The 22,451-nt window shown below is 31.0% G+C and overlaps 2 protein-coding genes across 4 annotated transcripts in view; one reads left to right on the top strand and one right to left on the bottom strand.

Annotated features, from left to right (window-relative positions):
• The window catches only part of LOC129964001 (cytochrome P450 4C1-like), a 54,192-nt gene extending 39,851 nt beyond the window's left edge, over positions 1-14,341 (bottom strand). For 2 of the 3 annotated variants that reach the window (XM_056078670.1, XM_056078661.1), the window contains exon 1: positions 13,891-14,045. In XM_056078670.1, the coding sequence (XP_055934645.1) occupies positions 13,891-13,940 (50 nt within the window). In that variant the 5' untranslated portion in view covers positions 13,941-14,045. Of the gene's footprint in view, positions 1-13,890 lie in introns of all 3 variants that reach the window. The other variant, XM_056078653.1, reaches the window with a different exon arrangement.
• A 6,514-nt stretch (positions 14,342-20,855) lies between these two features.
• Positions 20,856-22,228, top strand: LOC129969110 (innexin inx3-like). The gene has a single exon (XM_056083523.1). It carries the CDS (start codon positions 20,897-20,899, stop codon positions 21,908-21,910), a length of 1,014 nt encoding a protein of 337 aa, XP_055939498.1. The 5' UTR covers positions 20,856-20,896; the 3' UTR covers positions 21,911-22,228.
• The last annotated feature ends 223 nt before the right edge of the window (positions 22,229-22,451 follow it).

The raw sequence follows: 22,451 nt of genomic DNA on the forward strand, positions 1-22,451 counted from the left end.
AGACTGTACATAAGGCTCCATACATGCAATTTCTCCTCAAACTCTTGAGTTTCCTGCCATTCATAGTTATTTATAATTCATAACGGCGGCAGTGGATTGATGAAATACTCGATAATCCATGGCCAGTTGCATTGGCGGTAGAGTTTTTTACGACTATTCTGATATTTCCTTCAGGTTGAAACTTCTTTGTATGTAGTCTGAGCTTTAAATAGATTGTTGCTGAAATCCATTTTCAGAATTTACGCTCAGCGTGCATCAGCTCATCAAATTGACGTTTCCGATCATATTTTTCTCTGTAAGTGCTTCTTATTCCCCCCCCCCCTAAGAATTGGTAAGTTTATTTGTAGCTGTTACCGTTATTATTATAAATGATATATCGTTATTGGATGATTATAACTTTATTCCGCAGTTTCTCTGATTCACTCAACATATCAATATTTCTTGAAAAACTAACTTACTACAAGAAAATATACAAACATTCTCTTTATAATATTGTAGCAATTTATAAATTCTTTCTAATTCTTTGACAAGTACGATATTTTAGAATTTTAGACTTCAAAAATTATTTTAAGTTAAATGTTTGTTTGTTTCAGAAAACAAATTAGACTTTCACCTGCTAAATATTTAATTTGAAAAATACACTTGTATTTTGTGTACGTAATAAAATGAAATTTTATTTCAACTCTATAATTAAAATAAATATTATTAAAGATGAAAACGTAGAATTATTGTTACCAATTCCAATCGATATTTACAAAAGAAACTGAAAAAACATATATTTTAAAAACCTTCATTTTACCTTCTTTAAAAAAATATATTCAACTAATTACTCTCTAAAAATATTTTAGACAAATTAAATAAAATTAATTGGTCGAACATAAAAGCAATCTGTCCAAATTCCACATTTCTTTGCCGTCTGCGAAGAAATGAGGAAAATAAGTACGTACATACTCGCTGCAATGAAGTATTGTGACTGACATTTAAGCTAACGTTATATAATGTTAATTACAAAATTTAACATTATATAACGTTAATTATTCAAAAAAATGTTTGGACTGAATCGGGTTTCGAACCCCCCCCCCCTCCAGTTGGGGTCAAACAATAGCAAAAGACCCGTCACAGAGAAGTCTTTTTCGGGGACAACCCACCAGTTCCACAGTGAAATGTTCGGACGCTCAAAGGAGGTACAATATTGCATAGACATAGCATGAACCGCTTTCATCCAGTTTAATTAAATCACAGAAGGAAGTAATTTTTTTAAAAAATCACATTAAAAACACTAAGAATAAAAAAGTCATGGAATGTCATTTAATTCCAATGGAAAGACACGAAAAAAATTGAAAATAACGTCATTTTGACTTAAAAATTTGGTTTATGAATGGGTTGAATGGTTTATGATGATTAAAAACTATTTTGAGGTTGCTATTTACGTAGTTACTTCTTAAAGAAAACGAAAAAAGAGGGTAGGGGGTTACATAGAGTGTTTGAAATTTGACCATGATATCGAAATATAATCACCCTGATAGGATTCTCGGAGTTAATTATTTAAATTAAATAGAAAGTAAGCCAAATAAGGCTAAAATAATTGCTAATCGATTGGGAAAATACTGGTGATACTAGCTTATGCTTCAATATGAAATCATTTAGCATAAAGAAGAAATTACTTACAGACTTTACTTTGTGCGCATCTTCTTTTCCTTGTGAATATTTTTTTTAACAGCCATCTGAAATTTCCTTTAAGAAAATGCGTTGAAAGTCCTGGTAACTTTTTAATGTGATGAAATCGAATAGTTCTACGCAGAAATGATTTAATATAAGCAATTATTACTATTATTAAAATAGCAAAACTCAGATTTCTCCAATCAAAAAATTCTGTCATTTTCTTCTGATTCTCCAACAAATTAAAATTATTTTTCAAATGAGCGATTATCAAAAGCATAATTTAGAATTAATAATTAAAATACGGGATATTCTCCATCGACTAAATTACATTCCAAATTCTTCACTCTGCTATGAACGACAAAAATTTATTCGTAAAAATAAAGATAGCAACTGTTTTATATATATATATATATCTCGTTCTTACACCTGCTAACATTTTCTTTTGTTCCTAATAAACGGAACTCTGAAGTTGTCTATTCATTCAAAAATGAAAGATTGATTCACAGAGAAAAAGATCATCTGTGGATTGATCATAATGTATTCTCTGTGGGTTCATCTGTTAGTGATTTTAGAGATCGATAGTCCTGCCATCTCTTGGTCACAAGTTGAATTAAAGGTTATTAAAGGTAATTAAAAAAAGAATTAAAGGTAATTAAAAAATACCTTATTTATTGCTTCGTTTTGCTTTTATTTATGCAAAATATTATAAAAATGTAGTATATGATAGGAATTTTTTAAATAAAAAAATGATTTTTAATGTATGCAACTATTAATATATTTTTCAAAAATTAAATGACGAATATATAAAATATATATATTAAAAATCAGACTACTGAAATTAAATTTCTGGAAATTGGAAAAAAATAAATAGAAATGAAAAATACTAGAGCAATACATTCCCGAGTATCTGACTCGCGATTATCCGGCTTCCGTATTATCCGGTCTAGCTTTATGTTATCGTAATTAAATGAGGACGGCAGGCTTCCATTGACAACATTGCCAAGGCATTGGACTCGGGTGTCTGCTACGATGTTCCTACGTGTTGTGTACAAAATAAAAGTTGTGTCAAGAAAAGAGTAGCGTTCTGATCGTTGTTCATTGTTTTGTCAGTGTGCAACGAACCTCAATTGTTGTCGCTGTTCCTGATTATAACTGCACAGTACGTTCAGCTGTGGGGTATGCTTAATGTTCTTGGGGTATGCTTAATGTTTTTTTTAGTGTAGCACAGTGAAGATTCCAAAACGGGTGATAACCGAAAAAAGCTGTTGTGAATATGGCGGAAAAATTAGCGACGACTAGACCAAGGTGTAACAGCAAAAACCAGCAATTGCTTCTATGATTCACCGGACCAGTCGCGTTCACATTCTGCTTGTCTTGAGATAAATGGAGGGCTCAATAAGTACATAGTACTCAATAAGAAGTGAGAAAATAGGTATTATAACAGAGAGTTTAGATATAAAAACTTTGACTTCTAGTATTGGTGGGTAAAGATATGAGTTCATAGAACTCCGGCCTATCCAGCTTTTTTGTTATTCGGCCAACCCTTTCGCAATATTAGGCTGGATGCTCGGGAGTGTACTGTATATATAAAAGGAGACAGCGAGCGAGCGAGAGAGAGAGGGTAAGAGAAAAACAAAGTTTACAAATACGATTTAACTTCACTATCAAGCAATGATGAAAAATTTTTTAAGTATGCTCATTTTTTTGTCATTGATGCATAAATGTATAACCAGAAAATCAAAAAATAATTAGTGCAATAAATAGAACAATGTAAAGCTTCTAACTGCTTCTTGCTAAAGGGAATAATGTAAAGCTTCATACTTTACTGAAGAAAGCATAACCCTCTTATTCCTAAGATCATTCGATTTCAGATACTTCAAAATACTGAGAGTCCGAGTTCCTCTTTTTAAGAAAAGACGAATTTCCTAACTTCTTCAAAAACCGTAATTACAGCCCTTGTCTTCTTGAAGGGTTCATATACTAAGAAAGGCCCAGATTAACTGATGACTACTAGGCAAATTTAGACAGCTTTGAAAATTCTCGGAAAACTTCTCTATTCTTCAAACGCACCTGAAATGAGTGTATCCAACAAGTAAACAAAAAAAGGGAGAGGAATTTAACAGTGATATCCAAGGCCTTGACCACTTGCCGTAGTTTCGTTGAACAGGCGTTTGGGGCTTTTCAGCACTGATAGAGTTAAGACTAAATTACATAAAATATTTAATCGAAATTTTCCAGAAATATTAATTCTGGCTCCCTAGAAAAATATTACATTTATTATAAGTCTTGTATAAAATAGACCTTAAGTTAAGACTCTTATAATATTCATCTGATCAAGTTGCTCTTATAATATTCATCTGATCAAGTTGATACATAATCTAACTTCAATCATTAAATTTAAACTTAAGGTACAGAAAGTTGTAAATATTGTATTAACATAAAAAAAGTGAACATATTTAAAATTATGCTTGAAAATACATTACAAACGTACAGGTGTATTAAAATTACATATGAATGATAATATATGCATGTACCTTATTTTAGTTGAAACATTAGAAAAAATGCAATCCTTTGAAGGAATGTCATTGTCATGTGACAGGACCTCTCAGATTTTTGACAGCAAGCAGCTGAATAGCAATGTATTTGAACTGCCGCTCGATTCATAGCTTCCAATCGTGTAAAAACATTGCCATACATTGGAATCATTATTTTCTAGTACTGCAATGAAAGTCAATGAAAAGACAACTAACTAGTACTTTCAACTCATTTTTCACTCGTCTAACCTTCAACAACACACTGAATCCGAAAAATTATGTTTGTGTAAACAAATGCAAAAAGGATAATGCAAATTGGCATTATGTGGCATTGAAAAAGATGAGGGACAGACAGGAAGAGACATAACAAGTGCAGTGACATAACACAATTAACAATAACCCCTTTCAACTGGAAAAAGATGTGTCAAGGCCATCGATACGCTTCCGCAATTATTTTTCCATTTTTAATATTTTGCTTCTTTTTTTTTCTTTTCTAAAATCGATAAAGATCATTGTATGATCATTGTATGTAAGAAATTTGTATGATTGAAACTTCGTATAACTGAAGTACTACGTTACATACGCCTTTCCTTCACTCTTTGCTATGAGAAGCGTAATCTTCAAATAAACTGCTAAACAAACATCATCGCAGAATTTAACTGCAATTTTCAAAGGGTTGTTTTTAACCCTTTCAAGGGTGGGTCCTTAAAAGTTTTGAAATATGATGAAAAAAACCAATCAATGTGATTAGTAGGTTGTGTAATCATAGATTTTGCAATCATTTTTAGTCATAGATTTTGCAATCATTTTTTTAAACATCTCTCCTTCCACAGGGGGCAGTGTCTTCATTTGAGGACACCGCCCGTCTAGAGCAATCTCTGTGTAAGAAAATCTTTCAAAATAATTAAGCAAATTTCTTATGATAATAGCAGTAATTAGAAATATTTTAGATTAATAAATATTTTTTATTGTTTTGTTGTTTACTTTAGTTGTTTTGAAACATTTAAAGTATTAAAAATACAATTTATGACATATTTATTACGAAATTTCTAAATTATATCTCATATGTATAAATAATCAAAAATAGAAACCATTGTAATTTAATGCAAATTATCAATTAAGAATAAGAACTATCTAATTAAAATGATAAAAACATACATTCATAATTAAATTTAAATTTAAAATCAAATAGGAAGCAAAACAATTAAGAATAACTCATTATTTGGTATGAAATCTTTCGAAACATGTAAGAGTGTCTTTTTGTCTAACACACAATGGTATCGGGTGTTTCAAAAATGACCGGTATATTTCAAAAATCAATAAAAACTAAATAGGCAGCGATAAAAATACACCGTTTGTTAGAGATGCATAATCTACGATTTTTTGAATAACAAATAATATCACTATTGTTATTTTTAAATATGTGTTCCAAATATCTGTTATTTCAATCATATTATTAATTAAAAATTATTACTTAATATTAAATATAAAATTTATTAATTGTAATTAATACTTAATTTACTAATTTAAGTAACGTGTGATTGAATTAATTTATCTGTTTCAGCTTACTTCTTAAATTTTATTTTTTTCTCAAAACTATTTATTTAATTTATTTATTAGTGAACCATTTTCTGGAAAAGGTGAGTTAAAAATATATTCATTTCTTTAAAATGTTTACTTTAGTCCTATATTCTACCAATAGATGGCGCCAGCAGTAAACAGAATACATGTAATCAAAGTCAATCATGTCACGAGCAATTAAAAATGATTTGTATGGATTAGTGCATCATCAAATACGAATATCGGTCACTCCCGTAAAGTGGAGCGGTGACTTCGCACTTTCCAGTGAAGCATCGCACTTTCCGATGAAATCACCGCTCCGATAAATTTCAGTGATATGCAATTCAATGATACGATACGATAATTCCAATAACCGGTCCGTTCACTTTTCAATCAAATCACAGATTTCTTTCGAGAGCTTCCATTGGGCAGATCGTATCGATTGTTACTTTCCAGTGAAGTCACCGCTCCTGCAAATTTCAGTGATATCATATCGATTGTTACTTTCTATCGTGATCCAAAACCTGTAATCGAAATATCACCAGTAAGATCGTATCAAGGATTTGAATCACACCCGTCTTTGAAAAGTATTGATCACTTGTATTTGTGACTTTTTAGTATTGGTTACGTAATAACCGCTCTTAAAATATTCGTCATCTCTACCGTTTGTTGCAATATGCTTGGGAGAACAGTAAATTTTCAGGCAGGCAAACTTGTGAAATTAGTTACAATTTTCAACAACAGATGACGCTGGAGTCTGGAAAAAATCTAAACTACGATATTTTCCAAATATCCACCATGCTCAGCAATAACATGGCGTAGTCTCAGAATGAAATGAGCAGAAACCCGTGTAAACGTCTCAGGCGGGATGGCTTCACATGCAGAACAGACGTATTGCTTCAGTTGTTCAATTGTTTCTGGATTGTGGCGGTTCACCTGATCTTTCAAGTGTCCCCACAGAAAGAGTCGCAGGGCTTCATGTCTAGCGATTTCAAAATTTTTCAAATCCTTTATTGTATCGCTTTTCGGCTCGTTGGTTACATTAAACTTTCGTTGAAAACTTCATCTTGTTGCAACAACACTGTGTTCTACGTGGTGGAATTCCAACACCAGAAAAATCCTTTGTTCCAAGGAATAAACCATTTTTTCACAACAAACTTGCAATCTGTGAACAGCACACGCTTAAAGCAGAAGGACGACTTACAGAATGGCGAACACAGACTGCGTTTTCTTCTATATCGTTCAAATCGCCTACAGCGCCATATGTTGTTGCAAATTGTAAGTAATTTCGCAAGTTTGTCTGTCTGAAAATTTACTGTTGTCCCAAGCATATTGCAACAAACGGTATATTTCTGTCGCTGCCCGTTTAGTTTTTATTGATTTTTGAAATATACCGGTCATTTTTGAAACACCCGATACATTGCACGTTTAGAAAGCAAAATAATTAAAAATAACTCATTATTTGGCATGAAATCTTTCGGAACATGTAGGAGTGTCTTTTTGGAACGAAAGGTAAATCTGAGAGGTTTTCTGGCTTCAAACATGGGTGGTCTTTCTCCGCAGAAAATAAACAAAACTCACCCCCCCCCCTCGAACACAAAATCTGCATCGCAGCATTCTCTGAAAAATATCAAGTTATAGCTCTTCCACGATTACAAGAGGCTACAAAACAAAAGATAAGCGAACGAAGAAACAGATGTCCTAGACAGGCGGGTCTCCAAATGAGAGCATCCAGAAATCAACCACTTTTATGATTTAAAACCTCATGGATATTGTAAGAAAGCGGGGGACTGATTTTGATAAAATTTCAATTCTTAAGAACTCAACAAAATTTCCACGTTTCAGGCAAAAAAAAGAAAAAAAAAACCGTAGCATTTTTTGTATAAAATTAATAAAACAATATAAAATTCCTTGGGTTAGCATCTATTCATTAAAAAAGAAACCAAATGCATTTTTCCCAACAATTTTTTGAGCTTTAAAACCAATAGTTTTTTTTACATAAATTTTTAAAATTGGTGTCCTCTTTTGCTAACACCGCCCCTGAAAGGCTTAAGATTGATAACCGTCCATTCAATGTTGTTAGCTTAAGAAAAACAAATATGTTACAACAAAACCCATTATACTTCGAAGCGAATCTATATTCATGACTAAGTTTGCATGTGATGTAGTTGTGTTGTCTGAATAAATATATGCCATTATCCCAGAAAGATTGGTCCAAGTGCTTTCATTAGGACAATTAGGACAAGAGATAAAGACGGACAACAATTGCCTGTTTTAAATTAGCTTAACATAAGTGATTTTTGATGTCAATGCAATTTTACATATCTCTCTTTTTAATCACTGTTACTGACGTTTCACCGATATCGTTTGCTATTACTTAGATAAACTGAAGACAGCTAAAGATTCTTGAACTATGGTGATGACAATATCTGAAAGAAAAGAAACCTTATTTTCGCAAAATCTGTTATTGAACATTATCAAAATGTGTGTTTTTTTTGGAAGAATCGAATTAATGTTTATATCTGTTCGATTATTCACACAATATTTATGGAAATTCTAAATATAATTCAGCGTTCTAAATAAAGGTCAGCGTTTCTCAACCTTTCAGTATTCGTGGCCCAGTTTTCAATCATAATTTTCGTTTCGCCTCCCACCCGCTTACATGAAAAAGTATACAACAATAATGTATATTGTGTATTTTGTATTCTGTTTTTAAATTATTTTTAGCTAACTGCCAAAAAAAAAGAGTAAAAGCGAGCCAACATTGGCGAGAAATCACATCCGGCATTTTGCAATGCGGACAGTGAACAAACGAAGCGAATGAAAGCGGGGAAAATTTAAATATTATATTTGAAATGAAAGCCAAACAGGGAGATAACGTTAAAAGAATAAGAAAGTAGGAAAATTCGTTAATGAAAGTTGACCTAGACGGGGTGAGCTAAATTTAGAAACTGGGAATACATTTTCCCGAAAAATAAAAGAAATAAAACAGAAACATGGCTAAACAAATGAGAAAAAAATAAATAATGTTTGTGGAAGAGAATCCAGACGACCGATGCCGTCTCGAGCATGCACAGATGTTTTCTCACAGGAAGAAGGATAATGTTCGATAGCGCAAGTTTCAATTCCAGCCAGTCTCATTCGATTCTATCCTTCTATCGCTATCGAATATATCGTGAATGTGTATGTTATATATGTTTTCGTGTTAATTGCAATTCACCATATTAAATATTTACGGCAGCAGATTTCTGCAGACTCATGAATAAATTTTTTAGCAGAAGTAAGCGAGCATTAGACGACAGTCAAGCATCAACAAGTACACAGACGAGCATGGTTCTGAACATAAAATCAAGAAAACATTCTCAAGAATGCTTAAATTTTGGGTTTACCAGTACTGAAGTAAATGAAGAAGAAAGGCCCATGTGTATCATTTGCTCAAAATTTTGGCCGCAGACAGCATGAAACCTAATAAACTTAAACGACATTTGGAAACGCTTCATAGTGAGTACGTCAACAAACCCAGAGAATTCTTCAAATTGAAATTCAAATCATATAAAAAGCAAAAATCATTCTTTAAAGAAATTTTACCTGTGAATAAGAAGGCATTAATTGCATCTTACAAAGTTTCATATAAAATAGCCAGATGTAAGAAACCTCACACCATTGGTGAAGAGCTTATTTTGCCATCAGCAATTGAGATTGTAGAAACTATGTTTGGAGATAATTTTTCAAAACAATTGCAGTCCGTACCTGTTTCAAATGATACTGTTGCTCGTCGAATTGGTGATATAGCTGAAGATGTACAGTATCAACTTTTCTCGAAGTTGCGACAAATTGTTTTCAATACAGCTTGATGAAACAGCAGATAGTAATAAAGATGTTCATTTAATTGCCTATGTTCGATTTTGTGATATGTCAGTAGTAGAAGAACTACTTTTCTGCAAACCATAAAACTCAAAACAAAAGTTCTCGCATTATTTACTATTTTTAAATGATTTTACGAACTAGGAAAACATAGAATGGAAAAATTGTGTCTGAATATGCACCGACGGTACTCGTTCAATGTCCGGAAGATTCCAAGAAAAACAAGCACTTGTAAAACAAAAATCGCCTCAGTGCGTCTGGACACATTGCATGATCCACAGAGAAGTTTTGGCTTCGAAAGAAATGAGTCCTGGTCTGAATATTGCGTTAACTACGGTTGTAACCATAGTAAATTATATAAAAATGAAACCTCCTGAAATCTAGAATCTTTTCCTCACTTTGTAAAGACATGGGTTCAGTACATTCAGCTTTACTATTTTATTGCGAGGCAAGATGGTTATCACGTGGAAAAGTTTTGCAACGTGTTTATGAATTAAGAGAAGAAATCGCAATTTTCCTAAAAGAAAACAGACCGGGGGCCAAGAATTTTCGCGATGGTTTATTTGTGATGAAATTGAGCTACTTGGTCGACATACCTAATAGCTCAATTTCAATAAATGTGAATCTTCAACTCCAAGGAGCAAATACACATAAATTGGATATGAGTGATAAAGTTAATGCTTTTTGTGGAAAAGTGGAATTGGGGAACAAAACTTTTAAGCAGTGAAATTTAACAATGTTTACAAATGTGGATGATTGTACTAAAACTTACAAGGCTGAAGAAGAACATGTAAAAATTGCTTTTGTAACCACTGAAAATCATTTACCCATACTGGCAAAGAATTTTAAAATGTATTTTCTTGCTAACGTCAAACTGATAGCAAGTTACGAGTGAGTTAGGAATCCATTTCATAATATTCATGAAGGTCTCTCAATTGATGAGGAAGAAAAATTCATAGACCTCACGACAAGTGGCGAAACTAGAAGACAATTTAGTAACAAATCACTAATTGAATTTTGGGCAGGAGTAGAGGATGATTTTACTTGCACTAAAGACAAGGGCATTTCGAATTCTATTACCATTTTCAACATCCTACTTTTGTGAAATTTTATTTTCTGCTGTGGCTACGTGAAAACATAATATAAATCTCGGCAGAACTGAGACTGGCTATTTCTAATATTAAACCTTTCTTCGAATAATTTTGCTCTGCAAGACAGACCCCAAGGAAGTCACTAATAATTATTAAATTTTTTTAATTTAGTATGTTTTGATTAAGTAAGTTTAGATTTAGTAAGTTGTTTTACTTTAATAATTTATTAAATATGTCAAATGTGTTTTATTTTCTATGTGTGTGTGTGCTTTCCTTTCAGTCAGTTAATCAATTCTTTTAAATAATATTTTCTCTTGGATATTCTCGCGTCCCCCCTCTAGTGTGTTTGCACCCCCCTAGGGGGGGAGCCCCACAGGTTGAGAATCGCTGCCTTAGGTAATAAGGTTTAGCTTGATATAAATAAAATCAATTTTGTGGATCTGCTATTCATATTGGTACTATTTATATTTATAGTTCAGATTTTTTTTCTTCTCTGGTCGTTTTAAATCAATCGAATTCATTTAGAGAATTTCTTTTCTTCCTTAAAATTCAATTTTGAAATTAAAGTTATGCATGTAGTCGATAAACGAAAAAGAATTCTTCGATATCATTCGATAAAATTCAAGCGAATTTGGGACGCAATACCTACATTTATTCGTTAATACGCCATATTAGATAGCTAGTAGCTCCTAATTTGTGTAGTGATACATATTTTTGCAAATCACAGCGAAAAATATCGATTTACGCCTATACAATATATCATAAACTTTACCTCCTAAATATTGCATTCATAAAAACATATTCTGTTGCGAAAAATTATGTCTATTGCACTTTAAAATTTGGATAGATATCTGCACAGAAAAAATAAATTCGTAAATAATTTGCTTTCTATAGGAATCCAAGCTCTGCAATATATATTATTCAAATTTTACAAGCAATTTAACGTATAAGGAAGGTTTTGTAATATTTATTTATTTAATCATTTTATTATTTAGAAACTATGTCTTATTTTATCATTATTACTATCATTAATATTTGATGAAAATATTATAGATAGATTAATTTATTTTATAGCTGCTTCATTATTGCCCTTCGTCAAGCTTATTTAAAATTCTGTACTGTCATTTAAAAGATAGTATTCATAAAAATAATAATAAACCATAAAAATATAATCTTCGAAAGCTTTCGAAGGCTTTAAAAATTAATTAGGAACTTTTGGTATTTTTCGACAAGATAGATTTCAAGGCAGTTTTTTTTATTGTTTGCATTTGATCCAAATGATATTTTTAATTTAGTTCAAAACTAGCCATTTTTCAGCGATCACATTAGTGTAATTAATTATCAACCAAATGTGATGAACTACGTTTTATTATGGAATATTATGGAATATAGTGTTTTAAATTACACTGGAACTTTAAAATGTGAACATTTTAATTGGCTTGCCATGCTTGAAAAATAGCGGGAGTAATTGGCGCAATTGGCCCAGTTGTTGAGGTTGGAGCATTATAGAACGTTTATCTGACAATATCTCCCAAAAGTGAAATGTGGTAATGTTAGACGATAGTTTGTTATAATACAGGGTGTTCATTAATTATTGTCAGGGTTTCCGTACCTCATAACTTTCGAATAAAAATATTACACAAAAACCGATTACGTATTCGTAAATTACAACTCAAAGAATTTTATTAATGATATTAAAGTGTAAAGCTTGCGCAATTTGCACTTTGTAGGTATTCAGCTGAAGGCGATTCTTTGAGTTGTACTTTACAAATACATAATTCTTTGAGTTGTAATTTACGTATTCATAATTCTTTGAGTTGTAATTTACGAATATATAATTCTTTGAGTTGTAATTTACGTATTCATAATTCTTTGAGTTGTAATTTACGTATTCATAATTCTTTGACTTGTAATTTACGAATACATAATCGCCTTCAACTGAATGCCTACAAAGCGCAAATTGTGCAAGCTTTACACTTTAATATCATTAATAAAATTCTTTGAGTTGTAATTACGAATAAGTAATCGGTTTTTGCGTAATATTTTTTATTCGAAAGTTATGAGGTACGGAAACCCCGACAATAATTAATGAACACCCTGTATATATGTGTGTTACAACATACATACATACGTGTGTGAATTTTGCTTATATGCTTCTTTATGAAACGTCATACATTTCATGCATTTTATCTTAAATAAGAATTTGGAGCTATGAAAATTCCATTTATTTTATTTTATTTGTGTGTGTGTGTGTTTTAAAAGTTATAAATAAACTTAAATAATTTCATCTTTCTGCAGGAAACAAAATACATAAAAAGAATACATTATTTTAAAATTATTTTTAACAATAATAATAAATAATATTCAATCAAGATTAGTTTGATTTTAACTTATAGTATGACATTTTTCCTTGCTAATTTATAAGAATACTTTTTTACACTCTTTTATAGACTGTGTCATTTTATTCTTCAGGTATCAGTTGTTTGAATCATTTTAAATCTAATAAGAGTCACGAAAAGGAACGGTAAACTAATCTAGATCTTTATTAGAGCTAATTTAGAACTTTTTATTAAAAATTTATTAACTAAAAAAACTTGCTTATTTTAATAAAAAAAGAAAAACATTTTTTTAAACTAAAGTCAATGAAAATAAAGCAAAAATTCTTAATTGTGTAAATACGAAGGACTACGCCATAGTGAATTAAAATTTACAGCTTAAAATAACGAACACTTTACACCAGATACCACAAGCAGTTGGATTGTTATTTTTTATTTTAGTTATTTTTATAATCAATGAAATTTTTTTGAAACTGTGCTAGTATCAAATAAATTAAATGAATATAATATGTGCTAGTATCAAATAAATTAAATGAATAGATGTTAGCAATTGAACTAATTAATAATAATTAGTTCAATTGCTAACATAGTTAATAAAAAATACTTTTGAATTTACGAATCAGAATAGAGAAAGATCTTGACTTCGAAATCACGAGACCACCCAAGGTATCTTGCATGCGATTAATCAATAAATGCTCATGCAAATAAATAACTCATCTGATTATGATAATTATTAAAAATATCGAATAATATAGCATAAAATTATTATATACTTTCAATTTTAAAATAGGTTTTAGCATAAAAAAGCAATTAATATAGTAAGAAAAGAAATCTAGTACTTACAAACTCCAGGGTGAAATTTTCCTTCTCTTGCATATAATTTTAGGATCCATGCAATATTCCCTATAAGAAATTGCGGTCTTATACCTGGTAACTTCTTTAAATGGCAGAGCCGAGTCTCTTTCCGAAAAAACAACTGAATGCAGAAAATTATCAGAATTATTAAAAGAGCAAATACCAACATCTTTAGCAAATATTTTCTATTATCATTGTCTAATGAAGGTTTAAGCACAAGTTTTTAATAATAGAAAAGGGTTTTTTTCTTTTTCGTCAGAAAAATTGCATTGTTCAAAAGAATATTGAAAATATAAAAATCGATGAAAAATTCTAAGTGGTCTTGTAAAATATATTTTCAGCCTGAAAAGTGGTGTATTTCCTTATTTATATACAATTATTTGATATCACGTTATCTCTAAAAATGAAGAAGATATTATCGAAACTTAATTTTTTGTTAGTTTCGAAGAGATTTATCTTATTAAAGCGAATGGAAGACTTGCTCTCCTCGCTTTTACTAATCGATGTTATCGCCATCTCTTGGTCTATAGATGAACTACTTAATTTAGAAAGTTCGTGATACCATTATTATGGATCTGACCTTGGATAACAATGTTTTCGCATTATAAACCGTTTCCGCAAGGCAATGTATCCTATAAGGTTGATAGAATTATCGCCTACGTTGAAAAAAAATGAATACATATATTAAAACCGAACATTTAAAAAAAACGGAAAAAACTGAAGCATTTTTTGAGGTGGAGCATTGTGGAAAAATATAATGGTGTCACGAAATAGATAATGAGTCATCAGGAAAGTTAAAACTGAAGCTTCATTAGTTGAATTTATGAAAATACTAGCCGCCTTTGGCGACCAGCCGGTTCGTCTGCATTGATGATTGCTAAAATTTTCAATTAAATATATTACGTAACTTGGTCATTTAATAACTTTGCTACAAAATATTTTTAAGCTTCAGATTTTGATGGTTATATAACTTAATCATACTATTGTGTAAGCCTTAAACAGTTCTGATCGTTGTACTACTTATCTCTCTCTAATTTTCTGTCAGCGTTCATAAAATTTGAACCTTAAATTAGAGTGGAAATGTTAAACTGCAATTAATATAAAAATATTTTTCATTGAAACCACCCATGTCTTTCTTTAAATATGAAAATTGAAAACAGAACTGTTCGGCATTGAAGTTGTATGTGCACTGCAAAGTAATTTTCGTAATTTATATAATATATTAAAGAAATATTCAACAAAAATTTCTCTGATTCATAGTAAAATTCAGTTTTTAGTTTTACTTTCAAAATATTTAAATGATGTAAATAAAAATATTTTATTTTATGTCAGTCAATAAATGTACTTATGAAGGAATTATGAAGTTTTAATTTTACACAGTCCTTTTGTCCTAAGGAATCATATTCTGCAAAATTTTTTTGATACTTCAACTTTTAAATAAATAAATGTTTCTGTCTTCTGTGATCAAATCTGACCGATTTATGAAATGGCAAAAAAAAAGTTTTGGAATTCGAACGATTTTGAGATGGGGGAAGGAAAAAAAAAAACAAATTTTTTTTTTAATTGAAATTTGATATCACAAATTTCAAGTTATCATTTGAGAACATTTTTTTTTCGATAAATTGTTTAGAGCTAGAAAGCGATACTTGAAACTCAGAATCGAAACGGAGACGTTTTGCGTTAAACGTTGACGGTTGTGATTCAGAATCCAAATGGACACATTCTGTGTTTGAAATTGAGTGTTGCGATTAGAATCTGCAACACACTGCATACGTTTACGCTTTCTTCGTTTTCATTGTAAAGCTATTTTGTGTTCATGTTTAATTCGATCAGCTTCTAATTTTAAATTTTCATCATTCGTTTTTGTTGATTGAAGGTTTTGTCTCTGAAGGTTTTGTTTCGGCCTCTGTTTGCTCTTTCGTTCCCTTTCTTTTTTTCTTTGCAAGTCTTCATCGGGAGAAAGCATAGGACGTCCAATTTATGATTTATTCATTGCCTAAGCGATTTCAAACTTCACCCCCCCCCAACCAAAACAACAGCATGTTCTTTTTCCGTTCTCGTTTAAGTTTCTCGGCTTCTAATAATATAAGAAACGTAAATGTGGTATCGTTTGATAGAGGGTATCGAGTAGAGTGTATCGATGCCAGTCGTAAAGAGGGTTTTTACAAAAACAAGGTCGAAAACCTGGCTCGAAAATTCAAATTTTTACAACTTTGAGAGCCCATAACTCGCGAATCACTCGGAGTAGCAACGTGAAACTTGCATCGTTACGTGCATTTCGGCGAGTACTATCCAACGATATGAGCAAATGCAATGTAATTTGAATTTGTAAATTTTGAGACCCGATAGCGGACTCTCTCGAAACCTGAGTTTCGGTAAAAATGTCATTCGACTCTATTCATCGATACAAGTGTTTAGACGGATCGCGCTCGTCTCTATGTTGTATAGAAGCTGAGATATAACAACTTCCGGTCTGACCGGAAGTTGACGTCATCGACATCCCGAGACCCATAAGAACTCTATAGTATCGATCCGACATTGATTTGACCAATATTAAGCAAAATCCGTACTGTGCATGCACAATAGGTCCAAAATTTTAGGGTCTTAGATTTTAGGGGTTAGATCCCCATGGATACTTCTAAGTGAAAACCTCATGTATCTAACATATGTAGTTTACGAGATATAACAAAAACCATCTGCGCATGCGCAGTAGATGACTCCATGGAGATCTGCTATAGCCCCGTTGGATTACTATGAGGAAAACCCATTGTCTCTAACAGAAGGTCAACCTTTTAAAAACGCATCTGCTTTCAAAGAAGCCTACATAATAATAACGCAATACTGGTAAAAGCAGGTAAAGAGGATGAAGATGAATATTGCTATTTATGCTTTATTAATTGCCTTCGCGATTTCGAGTTTCAATTATTCGTTGCCTTCAATTATTCCAAACCCAATAACGAAAACAACATCATATTTTCACATAATAATAATAAAAAAAAAAACACATCGCTATTTTAAAAGTTGACGATTGTGCAATGCAATAGTCAGGTAATCTTTCCAAACCAATTCAAGCACAAAAAAATGCCCTCTAGTTAGCCCGAATGATTTTGATGTGAAAAAAAAAAATTGCTTTCTAAATAGCGAAGCATGCGTAATCTGATAATCACGTGATTTTTTAAACCGATTTAAACTGGTTAAGGACTTAAATTAATTAAGACAAACAATGATTTAAAAAAATAATAGCATTCTTACTTGATAACACGGAATTCGCAATAGGAGATTTCAATTTTTTTTATTAACTTAAAATTGATCTAAATATTAAAATTTTTGTACAATAACGTCAGAGCATATTATCACACAAAAACATTTTAAAATCTATTATACAAATAAAAAAAATAGCTATTCAATGCTATCCATTTTATTTCTGTCATATTTTCTTAAATGATTATAAATTTTCCCGATTAAATTTAAATGTTTTTGCTTTATGTAATTTTAATGTGTGTGTGTGTGTGTGTGTGTGTGTGTGTGTGTGTGTGTGTGTGTGTGTGTGTGTGTGTGTGTGTGTGTGTGTGTGTGTGTGTGTATGTGTGTGTGTGTGTGTGTGTGTGTGTGTGTGTTTTCATATTTATTTCATTTTATAAAGATACGTGTTGGAAATTACACTTTTATATGTTTAATTTGCAATAATATTTTATTTATTTTTTAATTTGAGCTTCTGTCAATATGATGACATCACGTTAATAAAAGCAAATTTTTCTCATTGACTCGTAATTTGCACGTGTCAAGTTTAATTTTATTTTGGGCGAAATAAGTTGTTGAAAAATATGGTTAAAATACTTTTTAAAAATTCGTTAAAAATGGAAATTAAATTTATATTTTAAGACAATGGTATCATTGAAAGATAATTTTTTGAATTTTAACTTCATGTAAATATCATTTTTGTGCGATAATATTTTAAGAAATTATAACGGAAAAAAAAAACCAACATTTCACTTAATTTTTAATTAATTAAAATTCTAATTAAAAATTCAAAAAAATTGCTCTGAAGTGCACATTCCACTCCAAGATATTGCCAAATTTGGTAGCTGTTGGTTGAACGGTCTGGGCTGTAGAGCGCCAACACACACACACATTGAGCTTTATTATGAGTATAGATTAAAATATTGAAATTTATAAACAGATGCAATATTTAAACTAGAGGTACATTAATTTTTTGACTCAAAAATATTAATAAAATTTAGGAAACATTAACCCAATTATTCTTTATATAATATATATATATATAAGAAAAATCTTTATTCAAGGTATCTATGAATATATAAAAAATTTGAGAAACTCTTATCTAAGCTATTTATTTACAGTAATTGATTGAAATATTGCACACAACATGTTTTTTTATCTAATCAAATGGTTTTTTTATCTAATGAAATGGATGAGTCTGCAGCGGAATGAAGTGATTTTGGAACTCTTAAATTCATATCACTTTCCATTTTTGCTTTTTACAATAAGCATAAAGTTTTGTATGCCTCATCATATTTTCCGACGACTCATCAAAATTTAATCTTTTATTTAAAAAATCTTCTTTTATATTTTTTACTTTCTCTTATTATGAAGAATACAAAGAGAATATATTGTGATAGTTAAAATAATTCCAATTTGATATTTTGAAGAATCTTTACACTTCAGAATATCTTTAGCTCAACAAACACATTTTTAGAATTGCGTCTGTCTGTCTGTTTCATCTGTAAGCACTCAAAAACGCTTTGAAGTTTGGCATGGATTTTATACAATAAATTTGTAGACTTCTAACAATATTTAAATGAAATCCATTTATATGAGATTTGTCTTCCTAACTATCCGAACATTACAACTACAAAACATAAACAAAGAGTTGTAAGGAACTTGTATTCACATGCATGTAAATGCGATAACTCAAAAGCGCAACGACCTGGATAAATGAAATTTGGTATATAGCTTTGTATCAAATTTTGAACTTAATCCATCAAATATCTAAGCATCTATCATTCGCAGGTATATAAAAGCGAAATGTAATGAAACTTGTTACTCAATTTTAGCATCTAAAGTGGGTCTTTTTATCAAGTTCGTCAAAGGGCTAATCGACCGTTAGTCCCCACTTTAGCTTATATTTAAATGCGATAACTCAAAAAAGTCAACAATTTAAATAAATGAAATTTCGTATGTGATATTATTACTAAAATTATATTTTTTGGGACAAATTTTTGTTTTAGTCGGTTATAGGGGGGGGGGGGCTCTCCCTTAATGCATATTCAGCCTTCTTTATTTCATTACAAAGCAAAAATCTCTCATGAACACAACTTTGGAAATAAAAATCTGAGTACTGGATATGCTTAAGGCCTGACCCGAGGTCCATAATTTTATGCTAGAAAAAGAAGAATGTCCTTATTAAAGAATATGCAAGTAAATGTCGGTTGACCACTCCTTTTGTTATTCACTTTTTTTTATTTGCAAATTGTTATTTGATGCTATTATTTCCGATGGCGTAGCATTTGGGGGAGTTTAAAGGGCTATAAATGGCCAAAATGTCAAGCCTGGAGAGCGCGATGTGGCAAAATAGTGTTTTATATCAGTCTTTAAAATAAAATATTTTGTAAAATCGAAAAAATTGTGCAGTCACTGGATGCCATTTACATTCACTAACCCACTGCTGACGACTGAAGAGAAAAATTATATTATGCCCCGGGCGCCTCTTACCGTTGGGTCCACATTGATAATTTCTTTAAGTTTAAAAAACTTATCTATTATCCATTTAATCAAACTTGCCTTTGCCTCCACCCCGTTTGCCTTATATTGGAACATCAATTTATAACATTATAAATAAATATACACACAAACATTGTTTTAAAAAATCCAAAGGAGAAAAATTTCGATTATGTAAGGCTAAGTATTACTGCACAGTGACTAACAGAAATATAAATTATTCCAGTAATACTAAAGACCTCATCAAGCAGTTAACCAGCAGGAAGGGATACAAACAGTTTTTCAGTAAACATGTCTTTTGTCCAAAATTGACACCTCCAAAAATCAATCCGGGAATCCGCAGAAATTGAGATCTCAGAAGAACAAAAATTAATATATAAATGCTGCTTCAATAAATTCTTAATTACGGCAACATATATTTGGATTATATCCAACCTTCCATTAATGCATTGTGATTCGAAATAATGTTAATTAATTTTTTAAAAAAATAAAGCAGCTTAGCAGAAAATAATTGCAAATTTAATAGAAACTTAAGATTACACAGTAAAATTAAAGACTCTTATTGTTTTTAGATCAGCAGATATGGATATCTTGATGGTTCATCCGCTCATTTTGCAATGTCATTTTGAATCGTCTGGTTCAATCAAATGATTAAAACAATCTATTTTCCTTTTCTGCACAAATCAAACACACCGAACTTTAATAATTTGTATCATATTTTGTTTGCAAAATTTACCTGTATACAAAGTTCTGAATCGTACTTTAAAAATTCATTCTGAAAATTTAACTTCTTGATTATTTCAGAAAATTCAAAATCTTTACTGTACTAGTATAACTATAATTTATTATGTATCTCTTCTTTGTCCTTTTTAACTTAGAATCATCGAAAATGATTTTTATCATTCCAAAATATACAACGCAGAACGATTATTAAGGAAATCTGTGCAACTAATAATTAAATCAATTTAATTATCCAATTTGTCACTCTATCGAAAAGTATCTGTTCAGAGATCAGATCTGTTCAGAAAAGTATCTGTTCAAAAATCCTGTTCAGAGTTCATGATCTTGACGTAATGATACAGGTTGATTCATCCTGCTAACAAGTTTCCTGCAGCAGTAAGATGGCATCACATCTCAGGAACCTCCTTTCCGATTTCCTGGTTCCGCTACTACTCTAAAAATGTACACATTCTCTTTATTTGTGTTGTCAAAAATAATATTCTGTGAAGCTTGCACGCACAACTCCCGCCAAAAGATGTTAATAGATAATTTCATCTTTCATCTTCATTATCGATGGACTGTTATACTTCTTTTAGTTTGCAGTTTCGTTATAACCTGCAAACTTGTTCTTGGATATTCCTTTTCCTGTTTAAAAGTCGATGGTTTAACTCAAGAACAACTGGAAACCTACTGTTATGATCATTACGTCTACACCTGGTCAAACACACATCCCGAATTTCGCAAATACCAAGATTTTTATCCTTGGGTTAATCTACTGTTCCTGGTTCACGCCTTCAACTTCTATATCCCACATTTGTTGTGGAAGTATTACGATTCGGATGACATCAAGAGATTGGCAGATATAGAGGTAGGCAACAGCAGGAATGAAAAAAGAAAGATGAAACTATGCTATCTCGCCAGCTATGTTCTTGCCACTCAAGGTACACATAAACTGTACACTGGAATGTACATCTTCTGTGAATGCTTGAATTACGCTATCTCTTTAGCGCAGAGTTTGTGGCTAGGGTTCTTTTTTAAAGCGACAATTGTCTTAAAATTCCTGAAATGGACCGATTTCCAGGTGGCTTATTTCCCCTCTACTGGTAATTGTTCCATCACTGTGGATAAAGTTCACCATGAAACTTCTTGTTTTCTTCCTTTGAATAAACTTTACATGTACATGTTCTTCTACGTCCATTCATGGTACATAGTCTTGACCATCTTGTCTGGAACAGTGTTGATATATCGACTTGTGCTACTTGTTCCATCAAAAAGAGTCGCTATTATGAAATTCACAGCAGCCTGGATTGATAAGGAAACTCTCAAATCTTTAAGCCTCCGTCTGTCTTATGCTGATTGGTTCTTCTTGACTCGATTCCAGAGAGTATTGTCAGATGTCGATTTCGCTCATCTGGTGGAAAAGATTGCCTTATTATCAATTTATAAATCCTCCGATGGAAGAGATGAATTTAACACATGTCTTTCAAATGATGGATGCAAGGAATTGGAAAATTCTTTAGATATCTCACCAGTAGATGATGTCATTTGAAAACATACTATCTAAAAAATCTTCAATGAAACAAAGAAAGATTTAGGAAAAAATTTTCCAGCCTTTGAAAAACATTAGATAAATTGTGCATATTGTAGAAATGAAATGACATCTCCTCTGAACGAAAAACTGTACAATTCATATTATGGTGCCAGCATTTTAGAAACTTACATTGCCTTAAATCTAGATCATGAGAAACTGGACATTAGAAGATGGGACATAAGGATAAATTAATGGTGGAATTACCCTTAAAAGAATAGTATATTTGTGCTTGTATTTTTATTATATAAATCTTGCTAATTTTCTTGCATTATTTATCCTTTTATTAATATAATATAGTGTACTGAACATTGGAAAAATTTCTTTTAATAATATAAATATCTCTAATTATTTATATGTATCTAAATTAGATGTTATGTTATGTAAAACATAAAAAAATGATTAAGAACTAAAATTTCTATATTCAAAGCACATTTTTTGAACAATCGTTTAACAACTTACTTTTTATTTAATTTCTTTTCTTTTATAAATGACACCGAAA

Source organism: Argiope bruennichi, chromosome 1, assembly GCF_947563725.1.
Source record: "Argiope bruennichi chromosome 1, qqArgBrue1.1, whole genome shotgun sequence".
Classification (NCBI taxonomy): Eukaryota; Metazoa; Arthropoda; class Arachnida; order Araneae; family Araneidae; genus Argiope; species Argiope bruennichi.